The sequence below is a fragment of the Miniopterus natalensis genome, chromosome 10 (assembly GCF_054644295.1).
Source record: "Miniopterus natalensis isolate mMinNat1 chromosome 10, mMinNat1.hap1, whole genome shotgun sequence".
In the NCBI taxonomy this organism is placed as follows: Eukaryota; Metazoa; Chordata; class Mammalia; order Chiroptera; family Miniopteridae; genus Miniopterus; species Miniopterus natalensis.
This window is the reverse complement of record NC_142090.1, coordinates 42,331,060-42,353,613: the sequence shown is the minus strand read 5'-3', so window position 1 is coordinate 42,353,613 and position 22,554 is coordinate 42,331,060. Positions and strand designations below refer to the sequence as shown.

Here is a 22,554-nt window from a genome sequence, read left to right as displayed (position 1 = left end):
TGGACTAGAGCTACCTGAGGGAGGAAATTTTCCTTCAGCCACCTGAGTGCTCCTTGGGGTAATTCTGGGATTTTTGACCAGCCCTGAGGGGTGCTGTGGTGGCACACATAGAGCTACCCCAGCTTTACTGAGATGAACAGTGCAGGGGAGCTCCACGGGGCTGACTTCGTGACCTCTCTGGCTTGATGACTAGGTGCAGGGATGGTGGGACCTTGCAGGGCGGAGTCTGTGCTTGTGTGTTACATTGTGCGTTTTGAGTTTTTGATTGCCGAACGTGCATCCACCTTCCTGGCTTACATTGGGGAGACTGACGAGCAGAAGCTGGGATTTGTGTCTGAATAGTGGAGTGTTTGAAATATTCACCCCGTTTGATGAGCCAACCAGATCTGGGAAAGGAGGGGTGGAACACGCCTACCTCTCCTCCAGGCTGGGAGCACCACCCCCAAAAGGAAACGGGCTGGTTCAGCTCACTAAAGCCCCAGATTTCCCCTCAAAGTCCTGAGGGGAAAGGGAAAACAGCTCACAGGAGGACATTACAAGAATAAGACTCTCAGGGACTATTGTTTGGGAACTGGAGGAAAAGCTGAAAACCACTGCCGGGGGCTGGGCAGGCAAAGTGCTCACAGAATTGTTCTTAACTGAACCCACTGAGCCCAGGCTGCTGAATCAGCCCATACAGAAAAGGCAAGAGACTGAATTCAATCTGAACCTGCAGAAGGCCACTGCATGGGGAACTAGAATTGGAGGATAGGGTAGAGACTGAGGAGCTGGCTTTGAAACAGAGACTAACTTCCCCACCCTGAGTATCTGACAGCAAAACCTCTAATTAAAGGGAGAAATATCCTGAACTACACTAGCTGGCCTGCACCCTAAACATTCTTCAGAAGACTCTGCAGTTAGACCAAGCGATCACAAGGGGGAGGCAAAATAGCTGACAAGTGGAGGTGGGTCACAGAGAGCCTCAGATCAACCAACCAAGGACACCAAAGCCAAACCTGGACAGCTCTTGACATTGGCTGATACACAAGTACCTCCCAGGAGAACTGAAATCAGGGTACAAACAATGAGCTGCAGACAACATAAGCTGCCCAGATGAAACTCACCTGCTTGACTTTTTTTTCCTTAGGAAAAAAAGAGAAAAGAAAAAAATTTTTTCATTTCCTTAGGAAAAAAAGAGAAGAAAAAAATTTTTTCATTTTAAATTTTTCATTTTTTAATTCTTAAATTTTTAAATTAATTTTTAAAAAAACTTATTTTGCTTTGCTTTTTTCCTTTTTTTCACTTTGTTTTATCTTTTGTTCTAATTGTTTTATCTCTGCTTAATTGCTAGGACATGATCATTATAACCAATAAGTTTACCCCTTTTCTCTATAGTTTCCACTGTATCTCTTATGGGAATCCCTAAGTGCCCTTACTTTATCTCTTCCTCTCCCTTCTCTTTCCATTGGAATAACTTTTTTTTTTTCTTTTTTTCCCTTTCTTTTCTTTTTCTCCCCTCCATATTCCTGTACTCTTGTTTGTTAGTTTCTGTTTATCTCTTTATTGTATTTTTATTTTTTCATTTTCAACAATTATCCTATTCCTGCAATCAACCCTTAATTTTTTCCTCACCCTTCCTTCAGAATCTTTTCCCTGATCCTATTATCTCCCAGGAGCTTCTTTATTCCTTACATTTTATTTCTCATTTGTTATTTTTTAGTTACTATTAGCAATAATATCCTTTTCTCTCTTTCTCTCTATTTCATTTTTTCTCTCTTTTTTTTTTCCCCTTTCTTTAGCTTTAGCATTTGTGTTCTCACTTCATTATCCCAGTTCTGTTTCCACTTGGGATGTTTTCATTGTAATTGTCAGGGTATTTTGTTGGATACTGGCTTGTTTCCTGGCAGTTTGGTTGTGTATTGTATTGCCCTGCCAGCACCCATACAACAGCTCACACAATGAGGTTGGGGCTGAGACACACAATTAGCCAACCTGAGAGGACAGTCCTCCCAAGAACTGGTCAACAACATTCTAGACCCAATCGGAACAGAAGAGCCGAAAGAACCCACAAAAGGGACACCTACAAAAGGGACATGACTAGAGCAAAGAACTCAGAAGTATAAGGAAAACACACCTCTGGGCTACACTCGACACACACTACAAAATCCCACCCCACAAGACTGGAGACTGCAAATATATCTAATATACAAATACAAACACTAAGAGCCACCAAAATGGGGAGAGAAAGAAACAAACCTCCCAACTAAAGAAAAGGAAAAATTGCCAGAAAAAAGACGTTGAGCAGATGGATTAAGAAAGTTATCAGAAACAGAATTCAGGGTAATGATTATAAAGATTCTCAAGGAAATTAATGAGAAAAAAAAGACACTTAATGGTAAGGTCCAGGACCTTAGTGAAAACATGAAAAAAGAGATAAATACCATAAATAAGAATCAGGCAGTAATGAAGACTACTATAACTGATATAAAAAATACACTGGAAGGAATTAAAAGCAGGCTCAATGAAGCAGAGGATAGAATAAGTGACTTAGAAGATAAGGTAGAAAAAAGTCAATCAAGAACAGCAAAAAGAAAAAACATTTTAAAAGCATGAGGACAGTCTAAGGGAGCTTTGGGACAACATGAGGAGAAACAACATTCGCATCATATGGGATACAAATGGGGAGGAAAGAGAGCAAGGGATAAAGAACTTGGTGGAGGAAATAATGACAGAAAACTTCCCTAGGCTGGTGAGGGAGAAAGCCACAGAAGTTTAGGAAGCACAGTGGGTTCCAAACAAGAGGGACCCAAAGAGATCCACTCCAAGACACATCATAATTAAAATGGCAAATGTCCAAAACAAACAGAGAATATTAAGGGCTGAAAGAGAGAGACAAGCCATGACTTATAAGGGAACCCCCATAAGACTGACATCAGACCTTTCAACAGAAACTCTTCAGGACAGAAGGGAGTGGGCATGAAGTTCTCAAAGTAATGAAAAGCAAGAACATGCAACCAAGATTGTTTTATCCAGCAAGGCCATCATTTAAAACCAAAGGTGAAATAAAGAATTTCCCAGACAAAAAAGGGCTGAAGGAGTAAAAGCAAACCAGCATTGTGAGAAATGCTAAAAGGACTGCTCTAAGAAAAAGAAGATATATTGAGAGAAAGGCACACGAGCATAAAGGGAGAAAATCACATTAAATAAGTATCTATCAATAGTAACTTTAAATGAAAACAATAAATGCTCCAATCAAAAGACACAGGGTAGCTGAATGGATTAGAAAACAGGACCCAAATATATGCTGTCTACGAGAACCACCTGAGAGCAAAAGATTCACACGGGCTAAAAGTGAAGGGACAGAAAAAATACTCCATGCAAATGGAAATGAAAAAAAAAAAAGCTGGAGTGGCAATACTTATTTCTGACAAAATAGACTTCAAAATAAAGATAATAAGAGACAAAGATGGTCACTACATGATACTAAAGGGACAATCCAACAGGAGGAAATAACCCTTATAAATGTATATGTACCCAATATAGGAGAACCTACATATATAAAAAATTTCTTGGTGGACTTTAAGGGGGAGATCAACAGCAATACAATCATAGTGGGGAATTTAACACCCCACTGTCAGCATTGAACAGATCATCAAGACAAAAAAATCAACAAGGAAACACAGAACTTAAATGAAACACTAGATTTAATGAATTTAATTGACATTTACAGAACATTTCACCCCAAAGTAGCAGAATACACATTCTTCTCAAGTTCACATGGAACATTCTCAAAAATAGACAACAAAATAGGGCACAAGGCAAGTCCCTAGAAATTCACGAAGATTGAAATCATATCAAGCATCTATCTTCTCAGATCACAATGGCATAAAACTAGAAATCAACCACTATAAAAAAACTCAAAAATATTCAAACACACGGAGGCTAAACTGCACGTTATTAAACAATGAATGAGTTACCAATGAGATCAAGGAAGAAATCAAACACTTCCTGGAATAAAACAAAAATGAACAGACAACAACCCAAAATCTATGGGACACAGCGAAAGCAGTCCTGAGAGAAAAGTTTATAGCAGTACAGGCATACCACTAGAAACAGGAAAAAGCTCTAATAAACCATCTAACACAACAAGTAAAAGACCTAGAAAGAGAACAGCAAGAAAAGCCCCGAGGAAGTAGAAGGAAGGAAATAATAAAGATCAGAGCAGAAATTAATGACATAGATACTAAAAAAAAACAAAAAAATCAATGAAATCAAGAGCTAGTTCTCTGAAAACATAAATAAGATTGATGCAACTTTAGCAAGACTTGCCAAGAAACAAAGAGAGAGGACTCAAATACATGAAATCAGAAATGAAAGAGGTGATATAACTCACCCAACAGAAATACAAAGGATCGTAAGAAAATACCATGAGCAACTATATGCCAACACACTGAACAACATGGGTGAAATGGACAAATTCCTAGAAGCATACAATCTTCAAAAGCTGAATCAGGAAGAGGCATAAAACCTGAATAGGCTGATAACAACTAATGAAATTGAAGAACTCCCAGCAAACTAAAATCTGGGACCAGATAGATTTACAGGAGAATTTTACCAAACATTCAAAAAATAATTAACACCTATTCTATTCAAACTATTCCAGAAAATTCAAGAGGAGGGAAAACTCCCAAACTCTTTTTATGAGGCCAGCATCATCCTAATACCAAAATCAGATAAAGATATTACAAAGAAAAAAAATTACAGGCCAATATCCCTGATGAACACAGATGCTAAAATCCTCAGTAAAATACTAGCAAACCAGATCCAGCAATATATTAAATAGATCATACACCACGACCAAGTGGGATTTATTCCAGGGATGCGAAGCTGGTTACAACATCCACAAATCAATGAACGTGATACATCACATAAACAAAATGAAGGACAAAAATCATATGGTCATATCTATAGACGCAGAAAAGCATTCAACGAAATCCAGCACCCATTTCTGATAAAAACTCTCAGCAAAGTGGGAATAGAGGGATCATACGTCAACATAATAAAGGCCATATGCGACAAACCTACAGCCATCATCATACTTAAAGGTCAAGAACTAAAACCATTTCTCTTAAAAACAGGAACAAGACACGGATGTCGACTTTCACCACTCTTATTCAACATAGTATTATTGGAAGTCCTTGCCACAGCCATCAGAGAGGAGGAAACATAAAAGGTATCCAAATTGGAAAGGAGGAAGTAAAACTGTCATTATTTGCAGATGACATGATACTGTACATAGAAAACCCTAAGGACTCCATCAAAGTACCTTCATTTGAAAAATGATTTCGGCAAGGTAGCTGGACACAAAATTATCATCCAGAAATCGATGGCATTCTTATACACCAATAATAACTCTCAGAAAGAGAAACTCAAAAAACAATACCACTTACCATTGCAACTAAAAAAATAAGATTCCTAGGAATAAACTTTACCAAGGATGTAAAAGACCTGTACTTGGAAAACTACAGGTCACTGAAAAAAGAAATAGAGGAAGATATAAAGAAGTGGAAAAATATACAATGCTCGTGGATTGGAAGAATTAATATCATTAAAATGTCCATGCTACCCAAAGCAATTTATAGATTCAATGCATTTCCTATTAAAATACCAACAGCATATTTCACAGAGCAAGAACAAATATTCCAAAAATTTATACGGAACCAAAAAAGACCCTGAATAGTCGCAGTCATCTTGAGAAAGAAGAATAGAGTGGGAGGGATCACTTTGCCCAATATCAAACTGTACTACAAAGCCACTGTAATCCAAACAGCCTGGTATTGGTACAACATAAGACATACAGATCAATGGAACAGAGCAGAGACCCCACAAATAGACCCACGCCATTATGGTAAGTTAATATTTGACAAAGGAGGCAAGAACATAAAATGTAGTAAAGACACTCTCATCAATAAATGATGCTGGGAAAATTGGACAGCTACATGCAAAAAAATGAAACTAGACCACCAACTTACACCATACACAAAAATAAAGTCAAAATGGATAAAAGACCTAAATGGAAGTCGCGAAACCATAAAAATTCTGGAAAAAAATATAGGCAGTAAAGTCACAGACATCTCACATAGTAGAATTTTCACTGATACATCTCCTAGGGCAACAGAAACAAAAGAAAAAATAAACAAATCAGACTACATCAAAGTAAAAAGCTTCTGCATAGCAAAAGAAAACAGCCTCAAAATACAAAGGAACCCCACAGTATGGGAGAACATATTTGCCAAGGATGTATCTGATAAGGGGCTAATCTCCAAAGTGTACAAATAATTCATACAACTCAACAAGAGAACAACAAACAATCCAATTTAAAAATGGGCAAAGGACCTTAATAGACACTTCTCCCAGGAGGACATACAGATGGCCAAGAGAAATATGAAAAAATGCTCAGTTTCGCTAATCATCAGAGAGATGCAAATTAAAACCACAAAGAGGTATCACTTCACACCTGTAAGAATGGCTACCATTAAGAAATCAACAAATGGCATGTGCTGGCGAGGATGTGGAGAAAGGGGAACCCTGGTACACTGCTGGTGGGAATGCAGACTGGTGCAGCCACTATGGAAAACAGTATGGAAGTTCCTCAAAAAATCAAAAATAGAACTGTCTTTTGACCCAGTGGTCCCACTTCTAGGAATATATCCTAAGAATCCTGAAGTACTAATCAGAAATAATATATGAACCCCTATGTTCATAGCAGTGCAATTTATAATAGCTAAGATCTGGAAACAGCCCAAGTTCCCATCAGTAGATGAGTGGATTAAAAAGCTGTGGGACACTTACACTATGGATTACTATGCAGCTGTAAAGAAAAAGGATCTCTTACCCTTGGAACAGTATAGATGGGCCTGGAAAATATTATGCTAAGCCAAATAAGCCAGTCAGAGAAAGACAAACATCACATGATCTCACTTATATGTGGAATCTAAGGAACTTAATAAAACTGATGGATAGAAAAGACTCAATGACATGGAAGTATGGATCAGACTGACTAATCACAGAGGTGGGTGGGTGGAGGGGGAGAGAGTAACCAAAGAATTTATATGGATATATGCATAATGCAAGGACACAGACAATGGTGTGGTGAGGGACTGAGGAGGGGGGTGGGGCAGGGTAGAATGGGTCAATGGGGATAAAAAGAGACATCTGTAATATTTTGAACAATAAATAAATAAAGAAAAAAGAATCAATGAATGAATGCATAAATAAGTGAAACAAAATAATACTGATCATAATGGATTATAAAACATTGATCCATGAGTTCATAGCGAAAACTCATGTTTAAAAGGATGGGAAGTGCCGTTTACCAAAGAGTGTCAGTTAATAAATGCAGAATTAGAAAAAAATTACCATTTTGAAACTACTAGTAAAGTAGTTAATGAGGAAAAGATTATCATTGGATACTAAAACACTAGGAGAAATGTTACAGGAAAGAGGATATTCATATGGTCTCAAAATATGTGCCACAATTACTTACCAATTACAAAGAAAAGAGAGTACTTTTGCAAGGAGCAATTGGGCTTGCACCACAGTACCAGTGATTTCATTTACCATCAGCAATTATGAGACAGACTAACATAATTTTGGTGCTTCCTGGTATGATGTAATGAGGAATACACATCACCACCTTACCAGTTTGTTTACCCTGAATGTAATCATGAAGAAACAATCAGATAAATCCAGACAAATTGAGACATATTAATGCCACAAAAGACAAAAAAAAGAGAAAACATAAGCAATAGAAAAGCATAATGCCTCATTGGTTCAAGTTGAGGGAAATCCAGCTATAAAAAATGTTTTTGGAAACAATTGAAAAATGTTAAATATGAATTACATACTAAATAATATTAGTGTATCTGTTAAATTTCTTGAGATTGATATCTAAGAATGTTACTCTTTGTATTACACACACACACACAGCTATTTGTACAGGTTTAAAATGTTTCAACCTAAAAATAAGGAATTTTAATCTCAAATTGAAAAGTATGAATTTCAATACAAACTAAGCTTCAAAACCAGGCAGTACAAGAGCTCATCAGTGATTAGAAAGTCCATGCTGCCTTTAAGGAGGGCAAAAAAATCAAAAAAACTGGAGGCTGTGTTTTTAAGCTGCTTTACTCTAGCTTTTCAACAATTCTGTTTAGAAAAGAATTGTATGTACCTTTAGTAATGAGATACTCTAATTATTTTTACTCTGAAAATTGAAAATAAAAAAGAGAAACATATAGAAAAGAGATATTCGTTTTAAAAATATAATTCCTGTTTGAAATCTAGGTCTAATTAATTTTTAAAATTATTTGCACAGTTTTGCAAAGAATATTAAGGAAAAATATACAGGGAATAGAGAGGTAATACTGAAACAATCTGCAATTGTCTCATGTTATACACTTGTAATGGCAAGGAAAGGCTATGTCCTGTCTTTGTCAAAACTAAAAATAGTAATAAAATTCCTGGACTACGTACAACTTGGTTTTATTATAAAGAATTATGGGATGCATCAACCCATTACCCTCAAAATAAATACCAGTAGAAATACAAGAAGATACTATTTTCTGCTCATATTTACTTTGGAGAAGCTGAGATACAGGAAAATAAGATCACAGTCACAGGTTTGATTACTTCTAGAGGCTTTATTTTTCTTACTTATAGCTTAGTACTTAAAATTTTTATTCTCATAAGCTAAATACATCTCGCTGAAGATATAAATATGAAAGAAATAATCAACTGAACACAGGACAGCTATGGAAAGGAAGGGAAGAAAGAATAATTAAAAGAAAAACAGATGCCATTATTAGCTTATGGAGGGCTCATGAAACAAATAGTGTCATAAACTCATGAAACAAATTGTCAAAAACTAAGTTTTACTGAAGTGATAGAAGAAACTGAAAAGTCCTCAAAGAAATAATACTTAAGAGTGATTTCCAGTTGTTATAGTGGAATAAAATAAAATAATTTTCCTACTTTCATCCCTTGAAGAACAATGAAAAGAAGAGAATAAAGTAGAGCAAAGCATCTTCAAAAAATCTAAATTAAAACTTCAAACAGGATTATGAAGCATATGTCCCAAATGCTGTAGGTAAATCAAAATGAACAAGGAACCAGATAGTTGACATCTAAGGCCATTAACAATGAACAAATTGATCTTAAAATCAATTTTAAGAATTTAGACAGGCTATCCAATGATTCTTTGCTTAGAGTTGAGATGGATAAGATGGTTGAGGGAAGAAGCTAGTTATGTGTTCATGTTGGAGAGTGGCAAAGAAAGAAAACCTGAAAGAGAAATTATAATAAAATGTTAATGGCATCATATAAGAATTAGCACTCTAGCTTGGGGAGACTACTAGAGGTAAAATGAGGTGAAAGAAGAAATAAAAACAGAGATTATGAGGTTTCTGTACAGAAACTGCTTAAAGGCTTTACTGGGACTCACGCTAAGTTCCAGGATAGTCCAAAATTGGAGAAAAGTGTGTCCAAGGTGGAAAGAAATAAAAATTGGTGAACTGTTACACTAGATGACAATGGGGAAAAGTGGAATAAAAATTGTTAAGAGAGTAACTTAAAATAGAGTAAGGAGGCTATTAAGAAAGTGGAGCCTAGGCACATCTTACACCTCAGTTCTCAGAGCTGCTAGTAAGTTGCTAAACCTGTTGCTAAACTCAGTTCAAGGTGGAGTCATAAACATCCTGGAATTACAGTTGCCCCATGGCCGAATATCAGCGATTTTCAACTGGTGTGTAGAAAGAGGAACACTAGTGTCCTAGAATTTTTAAAACATGCAATACCTGACTATTTAGCCTGGGGCACTGACCTCTTTTCCCTTAGATTACCAAATAAAAAAATTACAACAGCCAACACAACAGCTGTCTGGTGTGAATGAATCAAAATTATACCTGCTTTTTTTTTTTTGGTCAGGTTGTCAAAAAATATATTTTTTAGTGTGCCACAGAATTTTAGTAATTAATTTATGTGTGCCATGAAACGATAAAAGTTGAAAATCGCTGCCATATATGGATTTTACTTCCTTCCTTATAGTTTTTGCCTCCCTTATTTGCATTTTGAAACTAACCTAGCCAGCAATCATTCATTTGCATGAAAGAATTATATTTTATGAGTTTTGTCTTTATAAACCCTACCTTTCTTTGTTCTCTCCAGAGCACAGTTTGGGTTGCTACCTAAATCTGCATCTCGGGGGTTCTAATCCTTTAAGATCCCAAATGCACTTTTAATTTGTTTTACAACTTCAAATTTTTATTGGTTAACATTAGACAACAAACCTAAATCAAAATTATAGACTCTCCCAGTCTACAACCAATTCCATATTATTCTTCATGGAACAAGCAGTACCTTTCAAGGATGAACAGTAATCAGAAACAAAGCAACATGAAACCTAACACATATATTGAGGTGGGAGTTAGGGGGAAGGGAGGAGGAAAGAAATAAAGGAAAAGGTGATGATAAACATAGGAAAAAAAAATTCCCAAAGGAAACAACAGGAAGGGTTACTAAGTTTTCCGCTGTCTCAAATTAATCAGAGGAAACACTCTCAGTGTGAATATATAACAAAGATTAAGACCACATTAGTCCAGCTCAGTGGTTGCACACTGACCTAAGATCCAGAAGATCATGGTTCGATTCCCGGTCAGGGCACATTCCCGGGTTGTGGGCTAGATCCCCAGTAGGGGGTATGCAGGAGGCAGCTGATCAGTGAATCTCTCTCATTATTAATGTTTCTCTCTCTCTCTCCCCCTTCCTTCCTCTCTCTGAAATCAATAAAAACATATTTAAAAAAAAAGATTAACACTACATTAGAAAAAACCATATAATTATCAAGGGTGAAAACACAATCAGACATGAGAAATAGGCAAGAGGAAATCATACAAATTAAATAAAATACAAAGATATAAAATATAATTTAGGAGAAGATACTAAAAATGAAAAATAAGACGTGATATATGCATAAGATTCCTAAAAAGGAGAAAAATATTGCAATGTACAACTGAGGTAAACTTTTCTATAAAAGAAACTATTCTAACTCAGAAAAAATAGATATAGAACATTCAGTCTCAAAATATATCCTAAAGATATTACAGAACTTTAAAGGTAAAGAAAAAACCATTTAGACATCAAAGAAAAAATAAGTGAGCTATGTGAGCTATACAATCTGATTAGCAATTCCACTTCTGGTTCCACATGTAAGGAGCGTGGAAGTTACCACTCTGTCCTAACAACAAATAAAAAGCTGAATAGCCCTGGATGGTTTTTCTCAGTGGTTACAGCATGGGCCCAGGGACCGAAGAGTCTCAGTTTGGAATATCGGTCAAAAGCACATACCTGGGATGCAGGTGTCGATCCAGGCCCAGTTTGGGGGCCTGTGGGAGGCAACCAATCGATGTGTCTCTCTCACATCGATGTTTCTCTCTCTCTCTCTCTCTCTCTCCCCGTCTCCCTTCCACTCTAAAAAACCAGTGGAAAAAATATCCTTGGGTGAGGATTAAAAAAAAAAAAAAAAAAAACAAAACCTGCACAGATTGAAAAATCAACACTCTTCTTGGACCCAGAAGAGAGGGGCGGACATATGGCAAATCACTGCTGCTCCTGAAATTAGAAAGATCTACAAGCAAACATGGAGTTGCTGCTTATCAAAGCAGAGCCTCTCTAGCAGAAACCACTGAGGGAACCAGTACCATGGTAGAAAAACCAGAATGGTAGCTGATGAATTGCTAGAGGGTCAATGTGGACAATTCTGAGAGTTAAAAACTCCAGGGGTACCCAGTCACAGAGGGAAGCTACAATATTGAGATTTCTCTTCAGGAGCCTGACTAGGTCCCTACAGTGAATATTGGAGAAAAATCCCCTCATGCTTCCAGAGGAGGAGAGCAAAAAGAATCATTTTGAAATATGCCAGAGCACTCTGTTCTTAATAAGGCCTGCTCTCAGGAGATACTAATTAACCAAGCCTTATCAGCTGGGATATTACCACAGTCTAACTGACCTGGAGTACGGAACTACCCAACTCCAGCCTACCCTAATCATCCTTTCCCACCTAAAGGAAAAAAAAATGTAAAACATTTGTGAAGTTCACAAAACAAAGGTATAGGGCTCATTAAAACAGTGAGACCTAATAATAGCTCTATAGAATGCCTTCCCTCCCCACATATCTTACCACCACATTAAAGGCCTATTTACAGTAATTACTTTTACCAAGAAAAAAGTTAACAGACATATTAAAAGGCAAAAAACGCCCTGCCAGGAGTGGCTCAGTGGTTGAGCATCGACCTAGGATCCAGGCGATCGGGGTTCGATTCCCGGTCAGGAGACAGCTGATTAATGACTCATCATTAATCTTTCTATTCCTCTCTCCCTCTCCCTTCCTCTCTCTGAAATCAATAAAGATATATTAAAAAAAAAAAAAAAGACAAAAAACACAATCTTAAGCAGAGCAATGATCAGAACCAGACATGGCAGGGATGTTGGAATTATCAGACTAAGCATTTAAAATAACATAGATTAATATGCTAAGGGCTCTAATGGACAAGATAGCATGCAAGAACAGATCAGCAATTTAAGCAAATAGATGAAAATGTTAAGAAAAAAACAAAGAAATGCTAGAGATATAAAGCACTGTAATAGAAATGAAGCATGCCTTTGATGGGCTTATTGGAGACTAGAGACAACTGAGGAAAGACTCTATGAGCTGAGGATATGCCAATAAAATCCTCAAACACTGTAAAGGAAAGATGATAAACACTGAAAAATAAAAAGAACAGAACAATCAAGGACTGTGAGACTACTACAAATGGTGTAATATACAAATAATGGTAATACCAGAAGAAGAAAGACAGAAAGGAACAGAAGAATATTTGAGACAATGACTTAGAATTTTCCCAAATTAATGTCAGACACGAAACCACAGATCCATGAAGCTCAAAAGCACCAAGCTGGATGAATACATATTTAAAAATATATATATACACTTATGTATACCATTTTCAAATTACAGAAAGTCAAAGTTGAGGAACAAAGATATGAATTAAATCCAGCCTCTCAGAAATCATCCAAGAAAGACAGAGTGGGACGTTGAGAGAGTATTTTCATGTTGAGGCTTTTTCAGTCAAACAAAAATTGAGGGACTTTGTTGCCAACAGACCCATTCTGGTAGGGGATGTTGATAATAGGGAAGGCTATGCATGTATAAAGACGGGTATATGGGAAATCTCTGTTACCTTCCTCTTAATTTTGCTGTGAACCTAAAACTGGTCTGAAAAAATAAAGTCTTCAAAAATGAAATGTTAAAGAAGGATTAAAAATGAATGAATAGCCTGGCCAGGCGTGGCTCGGTGGCTGAGCGTCGACCTAGGATCTAGGAGGTCGCAGTTTGATTCCCGGTCAGGGCATATGCCCGGGTTGCGGGCTCAGTCCCCAGTCAGGGGTGTGCACGAGGCAGCCGATCAATGACTCTCTCATCATTGATGCTTTTCTCTCACTCACTCTGCTTTCCTCTCTCTGAAATCAATAAAGATATATTTATAAGAAAAAAAAGTGAATGAATAAATAAAGTTCCCAGCATACCCCTCCCTTCTTGGTCCCATTTTCCCTGCTTTTACCCCAGAGCTAATGCTATTTTGAATTTGATAACCACTATTACAATGCACATATTTATACTTTAATTACATAGTTACATATGCAAAACAATATATAGCATAGTCTATCATGTTCTTAGGTTTAAAAAATTTTTATACTGTATGTCTCTTTCTGCAACTTGCTTTTTCACATCATTTTTTTTAGAATTATCTGTATTTGGAAATTTATTAATTTAAATGTCACATAGTAGTCTACTTAATAAATGAACCAGTTTATTCATTTTTCAATTGAAGGAAGGGTTGTTTTCACTGTTTCACTATTATAAACAATAGTGCAATAAAAATTCTTGGCCCAGACTAGGTAGCTCAGTTGGCCAGAGCATCATCCCGATACACCAAAGCTGTGGGTTCAATCTCCAGTCAGGGCATGTACAAGAAGCAACCAATGAATGCATAAATAAGTGGAACAACAAATCAATATTTCTCTCTCTCTCTATCTTTCTCTCACCTCCCTCTTCCTCTCTCTCTAAAATCAATAAATAAGCCCTAGCTATTTTTTCTCAATGGTTAGAACATCAGCTGGTGGACTGAAGGGTGCCAGGTTCGATTCCAGGAAAGGGCACGTACCTCAGCTGTAGGCTTGATACCCAGCCCCGGTTGGTGTGTGTGCAGAAGGCAACCAATCATTGTTCTCTCTCACATCAATTATTCTCTCTCTCCCTCTCTCCCTTCCACTCTCTGAAGAGGATAAAAAAATAATAAAATAAAATAAATTAAAATTAAAATTAAAAATAAATTCTCATACATACGTACCAGAGTTTCTCTAGGGTATAATCTTATCAGAGAAATAATAAAATCATAAGGTATACACATTTTAAAACTTACAGATCAATTTCATAAAATTGAGTAAAGTGGCTAAACCACTTTATTTTCCTACAATTAGAGTACAACAACAGTTTGTGATCTCATCCAACACTTAGTTCTGTCTTAGATTTTGCCTATCTCATGATTGAGAAATAGTATCTTGTTTAATTTGTATTTCCCTAATAACTAGTTAATCCTCCAAAAAGAGACTAAACATCTTTTCACATTTATTGGATGTGTTCTTTAAATTGCCTATTCATAGTCTTTATTTTTTCAATTGAGTTGTTTATCATTTTCTTATTAAATTATAAACTTTTCAATATCTCATAGGTAACACTTCCCCCTTAAAATTGTATTAATGTTATGTACAATTTTGAAATAATCTTAAACATATAAAAATTTTGAAAAACATAGTAAAAAAACAATTGTTTTCCCTGAATCATTTGTGAATAAGTGATTGACATGAGGCCCATCACCCTCGAGTGCAATGCTTTAAGGTGTATTTCCAACACACAAGAACATTCTACTACATAATATCAATATCAGGAACAAGATCAGGAAATTAACATTAATACTTCCAATGTAACATTTAAAAAAATAATAATAATAGTGATTACTTTTAAAAAATAATAAAGAATTGATGCTTAAGGTGTGTACATTAAATCACAGTATCAACTCTTTAACAGATGATAATAAGGGTTTAAAACTCTTTATTCTTTCAACAAAAGGGTGAACATTAGGATTGACAGCATGCGAATGACTGCTTTAATCCCCCCCCCCCATTTTTGATAACACAGAAGGAATGAGATTAAACTGCTCCTGAAAATTTAAACATTAGATCAAACTTTCTGAGAATAATTGCTGGGAAAAACTGATTGAAATCTCCTTTGGCAATTTCTGTTCAAAGCTCTCCTAAAATAGTTTTAATACAGACCCACTCAGAGGCTATGGCTAACCTTTGAAAATTCATTTAAGATATAAGATTCTTTTATCTCTTTGTTTCTAGTGCAAGTTATTTATGAGTGACATATATTCTGTGTTATAAGGTTATGTTTATATAGCAAATATAAAAATAATAATAATGGCTGCCAATAATAATTTTTTAGTATTAGCCATGTAATAAGAACTCTGTTACTAATTTACATGTGTTATTTCATTTATTCTTTAGGACAACTCTATGACAAATAGAGTACCTTCTTCAATAGAAAAATAGAAAAACTGAAGAGAGTATATGTAGACAACACTTTGGGGAATTTTTCTGTAGTCTGAGGAAATAAAATGAGGCAGTAAAGCTGAAGAAAGAAACAGAGTCAAGATAGATTTGCTTTATTGTCTTTGAGTAGAAGATACACTAGTATGATTATATGTGATGAAAAACTGACGAAGTGGCAGAGAGAGGGGATCTACTAAAGCAATGTACATGAGTGATGGGACCTAACACAAAAGTGGAGTACTTGGTCTTTGCTAGGAGCAAGTGCAGTCCATCCATATTAATAGGAGAGATGAAAGAATATACGGAGAAAAATGCAGAGTTGAGGTTACTTGGAGAAGTGAGAGGTACACATAATGTATAGTGTTTCCTATCTATAAAGTGTGCTATATATATGAATGTCATTATCAGGTGCACTGTAGTGCCACTCTTTCCTATCTTTAGTAGTTTTCTTTAGATTTTGCTATAGTTGTAGTGTTCCCAAAGTTTTTTGTTTTTTTATCAGTTTACTATCTTCACAGTTAGCCATTATTATTCCTGAAAACCAAAATTATCATAAGGAAAAGCCGAAAAAGCTAAAGTAGAGATGGCATTTCCTTAAAAAAAATATTTTCTGTCTCAATAAGAAGTACATGTGAGGATAAGAATTTAGAGAAAAAGCCCGGCCGGGCGTGGCTCAGCGGTTGAGCATCCACCTGGGATCCAGGCGATCAGGGTTCGAGTCCCAGTCAGGGCACATGCCCGGTTGTCGGCTTGATCAATGACTCTCTCATCATTGATGTTTCTGTCTCTCTTTCTCCCTCTCCTTTCCTCTCTCTGAAATCAATACAGATATATTTAAAAAAAAAAAGAATTTTAGAGAAAAAAATATGTTCCTTTTTTCTTCTTGCATCTGTTTCCTCTGAACTAAATGAAGCCACAGTTTATAGATTTTTATCTAGAAGTTCTGAATATACCAATTGGCCAGTTAAACTCACTGATTAGACAAAAATGTTGTAAACAAATTCTGAAACAATTTCTTCTGTCATTTTCTGTCTACTAAAAAATGAGTCATTAAATTACTTCGAACCTTGAGTATTTCATATACTATTCCAAGGACTTCTCAGTTATAAATAAATAAGTAAACTAAATATAAACCATATCCTTACCTCTCACAGCTGACTGGGAAGGCTGAGTCAAAACTTTGATATCTAACGCACTGCTGATACTTTCTTCTAAAGCAGCACAATATCCATCCACAACACTGGTAATAGTATTCTTCAAAGTTCCAAGATTATGGAAAACCTGAAGAGCTGTTCCAACTTGGGTTGGATTCTTTTAAGAGGTGCGGGGGGGAGGGGGAAAATAGATAGAAATACATATTGGTATTTGAACAGTTACTACAGTATTTTACTACAGTATTTTCAAATTATCAAAGAAAAGAACAAAGACAATGCATTTGGAACAAATATTATTTTTAGTCATTATTTATTTCATAAAAAAACAAGTTAAATATTCTATAATAAGTTCACCTCTTTCACTTTTCCTCCTCCTTTAAAGGATAAGATCAGAAGTTGTTATATTATTAGAGCATATTTAAAATTTATCATTGGCCCGGCCGGACATGGCTCAGCAGTTGAGCATCGACCTAGGATCCAGGCGATCAGGGTTCGATTCCCGGTCAGGGCATATGCCCAGGCTGCGGCCTCAATCCCTGGTTGGGGGAGTGCAGGAGGCAGCCGATTAATGACTCTCTCATCACTGATGTTTCTATCTCTCTCCCTCTCCTTTCCTCTCTCTGAAATCAATAAAGATATTTAAAAAATAAATTAAAATTTACCATCAGTCCTATGAAGAGAGCCATTCTAGAGACAAAAATCCTGTATTTGTTTAGAGAATAAATGAATTCTGAATAGTTAACTGAGTGCTGAGCCATGCAGACTGATATATACTTTTCATTATATTTTATTTATTCACTCTAACTACAAATATTTATACAGCACTTATTATGTGTCTGTCTTGGTTCTAGGTGCTGGAAATAGAGTAGCAAACAAAATCAAGCAAGTCCCTGCCTTCATGGAGCTTGTATTTACAGAGAATGTATAAAAATAAATGTGATAGAATATCAGGTTGTGATAAATGTTGTAAAAAATTAGCCAGTGAAATAGCAAAAAGATCTTAATGATGGCTGGAGCAGAGTGACTAAAGCAGAGGAAGGTAGGGGAAAAGGTAGATAGTAGAAACACTCTCTACGAGAAGATTAAGTCCATAGTAATATAGATTGTTGTATTTGTCATCAGTTAAAGGACTGAATTACCAAGCCAGAATCTAGTTCACCAATATATATTTCCAGGCCCAAATAGCTGAAATTCCTCTTTCATTTATGATTCAGTGCTTGTTATTAGAACGTAGTAAAAAAGTTAAATTATTTCTTTAACTTACATTCTTTTTTAAAAATATGTTTTTATTGATTTTACAGAGACAGGAAGAGAGAGGGAAAAAGAGAAACACTGATGAGAGAGAAACATCAACATCGATTGGATGCCTCCTGGTGGGGATCAAGATCAAAACCAGGCCATGTACCCTGACCGGAACTCGAACCAGTGGCCTCATGGTTCACGGGTCCACACTCAACCACTGAGCAACACCGGCTGGGCTAACATATTCTTCACTGGTGAATTTATAAATAAGCCAAAAGGTTGTTTCTGAAATCTACTGGTGTTAGTAGTAATAGTACATAACTGCAGATACATACAAATACACACACAGGCAAACAGAAATATCAGAAAACATGGTTCATGAATAACAATGCCCCTTTTGGATTTTTAAAAATTAAACAAGGAAAATAAGCAAATGGACACTATTTCAAATTAAAATGTTTTAATTTAAAAAGCTTAACTTAATATGGTTATAACAGAATTTAATTCTAGTATATACTATCAATTCTCTCTCAGTACTAACAAATAAAATGGGAGGAAATAAGGTACTTCATATAAAATTATTAACTGAAAATATGGGCTGTAGTGCTTTGAGTTGTTATTTTCATCCAGAGTGATGATATTTTTTTATTTTTTATTATTTAGAGAATTAAAATTAGACAGCTATAAAGAAATTTCCCTTATCACTATTTAAGTGTCTATATAATCCAAGAAAACATTACCTGAGCAAATTCAAAGAATATACTCAACCTTATAAAACTAGAATACTAATATATACTGTAAAATTATACTTATTACCTTTCCTATCTTCAAAGGATCTGAAATGTGAAGCTTCTCAACAATAAGTAAGGTTTCAGTGTTAGCAGTTGAATGTACACTGTAAGTTATATGTGTACATTAATTGAAAAACATTTAAAGTCATATTTCACTTAAAAGACTTGGTAAAATGGACCAGTCTTCAAATTTCCCACTACAAAAATGATTAACTTCCAAAAACTTTTCAAAACAGAACATACATATCTCATTTTAAAAGGCATCTAATATAGGTTGGATCAAGGCAACCAATCAATGTCTCTCTCTCACATCGATGTTTCTCTCACTCTACCTTCCCTCCCTTCCACTCTCTCTAAAAAGTCAATGGAAAAAATATGCTTGGGTGAGGATTAACAACAACAACAAAAAGGTATCGAATACACCCCTAGCTAGTGTGATTCAGTGGTTAGAGTGTCAGCCCGTGCCTGAGGGGTTACAGGTTTGATTTCCACTTAAGGGCACATACCTGGGTTGCAGGTTCAATCCTTGGCCCCAATCAGGAGCAAGCAGGAGGCAACCAATCCATGTGTCTTCCTCACTCTCTCTTTCTCTCTCACCCCCTCCCTCCCTCAGTTCCATTCACTCTAAAAAATCAATGAAAAAGATATTCTTGGGTGAGGATTAACAAAAATGAATAAATAAAAAATGAAGCAAATACTGAACTATATGACCTTTCAATATGTATAGCAGGATGAGAGATAAAGACATGTAAAGCAGTAATTTGAATGTTCCATGATAAATGAGAGGAGAAATGGAGGGTTTAATGAAAATACCTGAGAGGTAATTAACTCAGAACTGGGGAGGGGAAGAGAGATGGAGGAGTTAATGCTCCTTAAAGGAAGGAGTCCCAGGTAAGACCTGAAATGAAGTTGCTATGGAAGGTGTTGGGAGTGGAAGTGAGGAACTGCAGAAGGTTTACAGGAGTGAGAAAGCAAAACAAGCAAACAAACAAAAACCCCTGCTCCAAGCAGGGAAACAGCATATACAAAGCTTGTGAATGACAGCACACTGTGGAAACTAACACGATACTTGACAGGTGAGAGACTACACAAATATCCACTACAAATCCAGGTGCCTACATAGCAGCTCTCAAACTTTTGGTATATATAAAAGAATTAACTGGGGGAACTTGTTAACTGAAGAGAAGGTATACAGAATACTTATGTGATGCTGGTAAGGTTTTAGTGTTTTTTGTCTGAATGCTGGTATTACATGTATGTTCACTGTGAAAAACTGAGTTGCACTCATGGTATATGCACTTTTCTGTTGATTATATTTTAATTAAAAAGTCTAAAGACAATAACAGGAAATGAAAGAGATAAGATGACACAAAAAGATATATCAGAAAAAGCCTCTGCTTTTCTGTATACCTAAAACACCATTCAAAAATGCTTCATAGTTTCTTTTGGGACAGACATCAAATAAAACAGAATGTGAATATTTAAACTATTAAACAAACACGAATCTTATATAGTTTTTTCCCAAGACAATATAAGCCAGCTTTATGTATATGTATATACACAGTCACAATTAGTTATCATTGTTTTTAAAAATAATTGACTCCAGCCGAGCTGGCATGGCTCAGTGGTTGAGCATCAACCTACAATCCAGGAGATCTAGGTTCGATTCCCAGACAGGGCACATGCCCGGGTTTTGGGCTTGATCCTCAGTGGGGGGCGTGCAGGCGGCAGCCGATCAATGACTCTCTCATCACTGATGTTTCTCCTTCACCCCCTCTCCCTTCTTCTCTCTGAAGTCAATAAAGTCACATTTTTAAAAAATTAAAAATAAAAATAATTGATTCCTAAAATATTGCCTAGTGTGAAATATGTATGTCATTTTTTAAAAATCTCCATACTGCTGTCTATGTCTAAGAGTTGTTGTTTTTTTAATGCTATTATGGACTGAATGTCTGTGTCCCCTCCCCTCACCCCAAATTCAGTTGAAGTTGGAGCCCTAACCCCCAATGCAATGGTGTGTGAAGATGGGGCTTTTGGGAGATAATTAGGGTTAGATGAGGTCCTGAAGGTAGGACCTTGATGTGATGGCATTAGTGCCCTGTCTCACCTCTCTCTCTCTTTCTGTCATGTGAGGACACAGCAAGAAGACAGCTGTCTGCAAGCTAAGAAGAGAGACATCACCAGAAACTGAAACCTACCTAACCTTGATCTTGGACTTTCCAGCCTCCAGAACTGTGAAAAAGTAAACTTCTGATATTTAAGCAACCCAGTCTATGGTATTTTTTGTTGTGGTAGCTCAAGCTGCTAAATGTTTCTATACTTTACAAATAGGTTAAATTTTAGAGGGTATGGTGGGTTGAATAGTGTCCCTGCAAAATTCATGCCTACTCACAACCTCAGAATGTGACCTTATTTGGAGAGAGGGTCTTTGCAGATGTGATTAGTTAAGTTGAGATGAAGTCATACTGGATTATGGTGAGCTCTAAATCTAATGGCCCATGTCCTTATAAGAGGAGAACAGACACACACAGTGAAAAAGGCCATGAGATAACAGAAGTAGAGATTGGAATTATACATTTACAAGCCATGGAACTTCAAGGTATGACTGAAGCCACCAGAAGCTGAAAGAGGCAAGAAAGGATTTTTCCTAGAGCCTTCAGAGGGAACATAGTCTAGTAAGGCCTATTATATATAAACCAGGGATTACTTTAAGGGCTTTACATGTATGATGTCTGTTGAAAAAAAACAACAGGCCCAAAATGGAGTCACTTATGCTAAGCCCACATCACCAAATCAACATTTAACACCTAACTTAATTACAGTTACAACATTCCCCAGTAACACAGTCTTAACTGGTCAGTCTGGAATGTTTTGGTTAGCACTAATGAGGTCACCTGCCACATAGTCACCTTCCATTCACCACAGGACTATGAGGTAATCCTTTCTTTCCTTATCCCTTGGCCCTTCTGCCTATAACTGCCTTCCACTTTGTAGAGCTCCCTGGGGCTCCTTTATACATGATAGATGAGATGCTCCCTGATTTATCAATCACTCAATAAAGGTAATTAGATCTTTAAAATTTACTCAGTTAAATTCTGTGGTTTTTTTGAACATGTCTAACCTTCCCCAACAAAATCTTCAAAGTAGCTATTATTGTTCCCTACTGAAAGACAGGGAAACTGAGGAAAAAGAAGTTTAAAGAAGGTCTAAGACAACAGAGAATAAATGGCAGGTCAGAGTGTCAAACTTTAAAGTGTATGATTTTAAAGTTCGTGCTTTTTCCAAGTAACAATGGTTATTTGCAAATGATCATTAATACCAATTAAAGGAAAGTCTGGTTTTCTTTAAGAAGTAAAGTTTAAAAGAAGAAGCAATGAATGCTATCTTTTTAGTTTGCTAAGTTTAAAGCCTCCCTGAAAACTGCCCATGAGCAAACTCCTTTCCAAGAACCCTGGATCACTGTGTTCTATGGGAAGCTTGTATTAATTCAGGAGCAAACAGTTAATCAATTTCTTGCCTCACCCACCTGGCTCCCCACTCTTTGCTGTAAATCACAACTTTAGCATAGTTTAAATCAGTAAAATTATAAATTGTCTTTAACAGGATCCTCTTTCTCATCCCACAGATAAGCCTCACAAATGCAATGTGAACACTTCAATTCA

At 36.2% G+C, this 22,554-nt stretch overlaps 1 protein-coding gene across 1 annotated transcript in view; it reads right to left on the bottom strand.

Annotated features, from left to right (window-relative positions):
* The window catches only part of COG5 (component of oligomeric golgi complex 5), a 324,959-nt gene that overhangs the window by 145,575 nt on the left and 156,830 nt on the right, over positions 1-22,554 (bottom strand). The window contains exon 8 of the mRNA XM_087821091.1: positions 16,851-17,016. Coding sequence (XP_087677217.1) covers positions 16,851-17,016 — 166 coding nt within the window. The remainder of the gene's footprint in view (positions 1-16,850; positions 17,017-22,554) is intronic.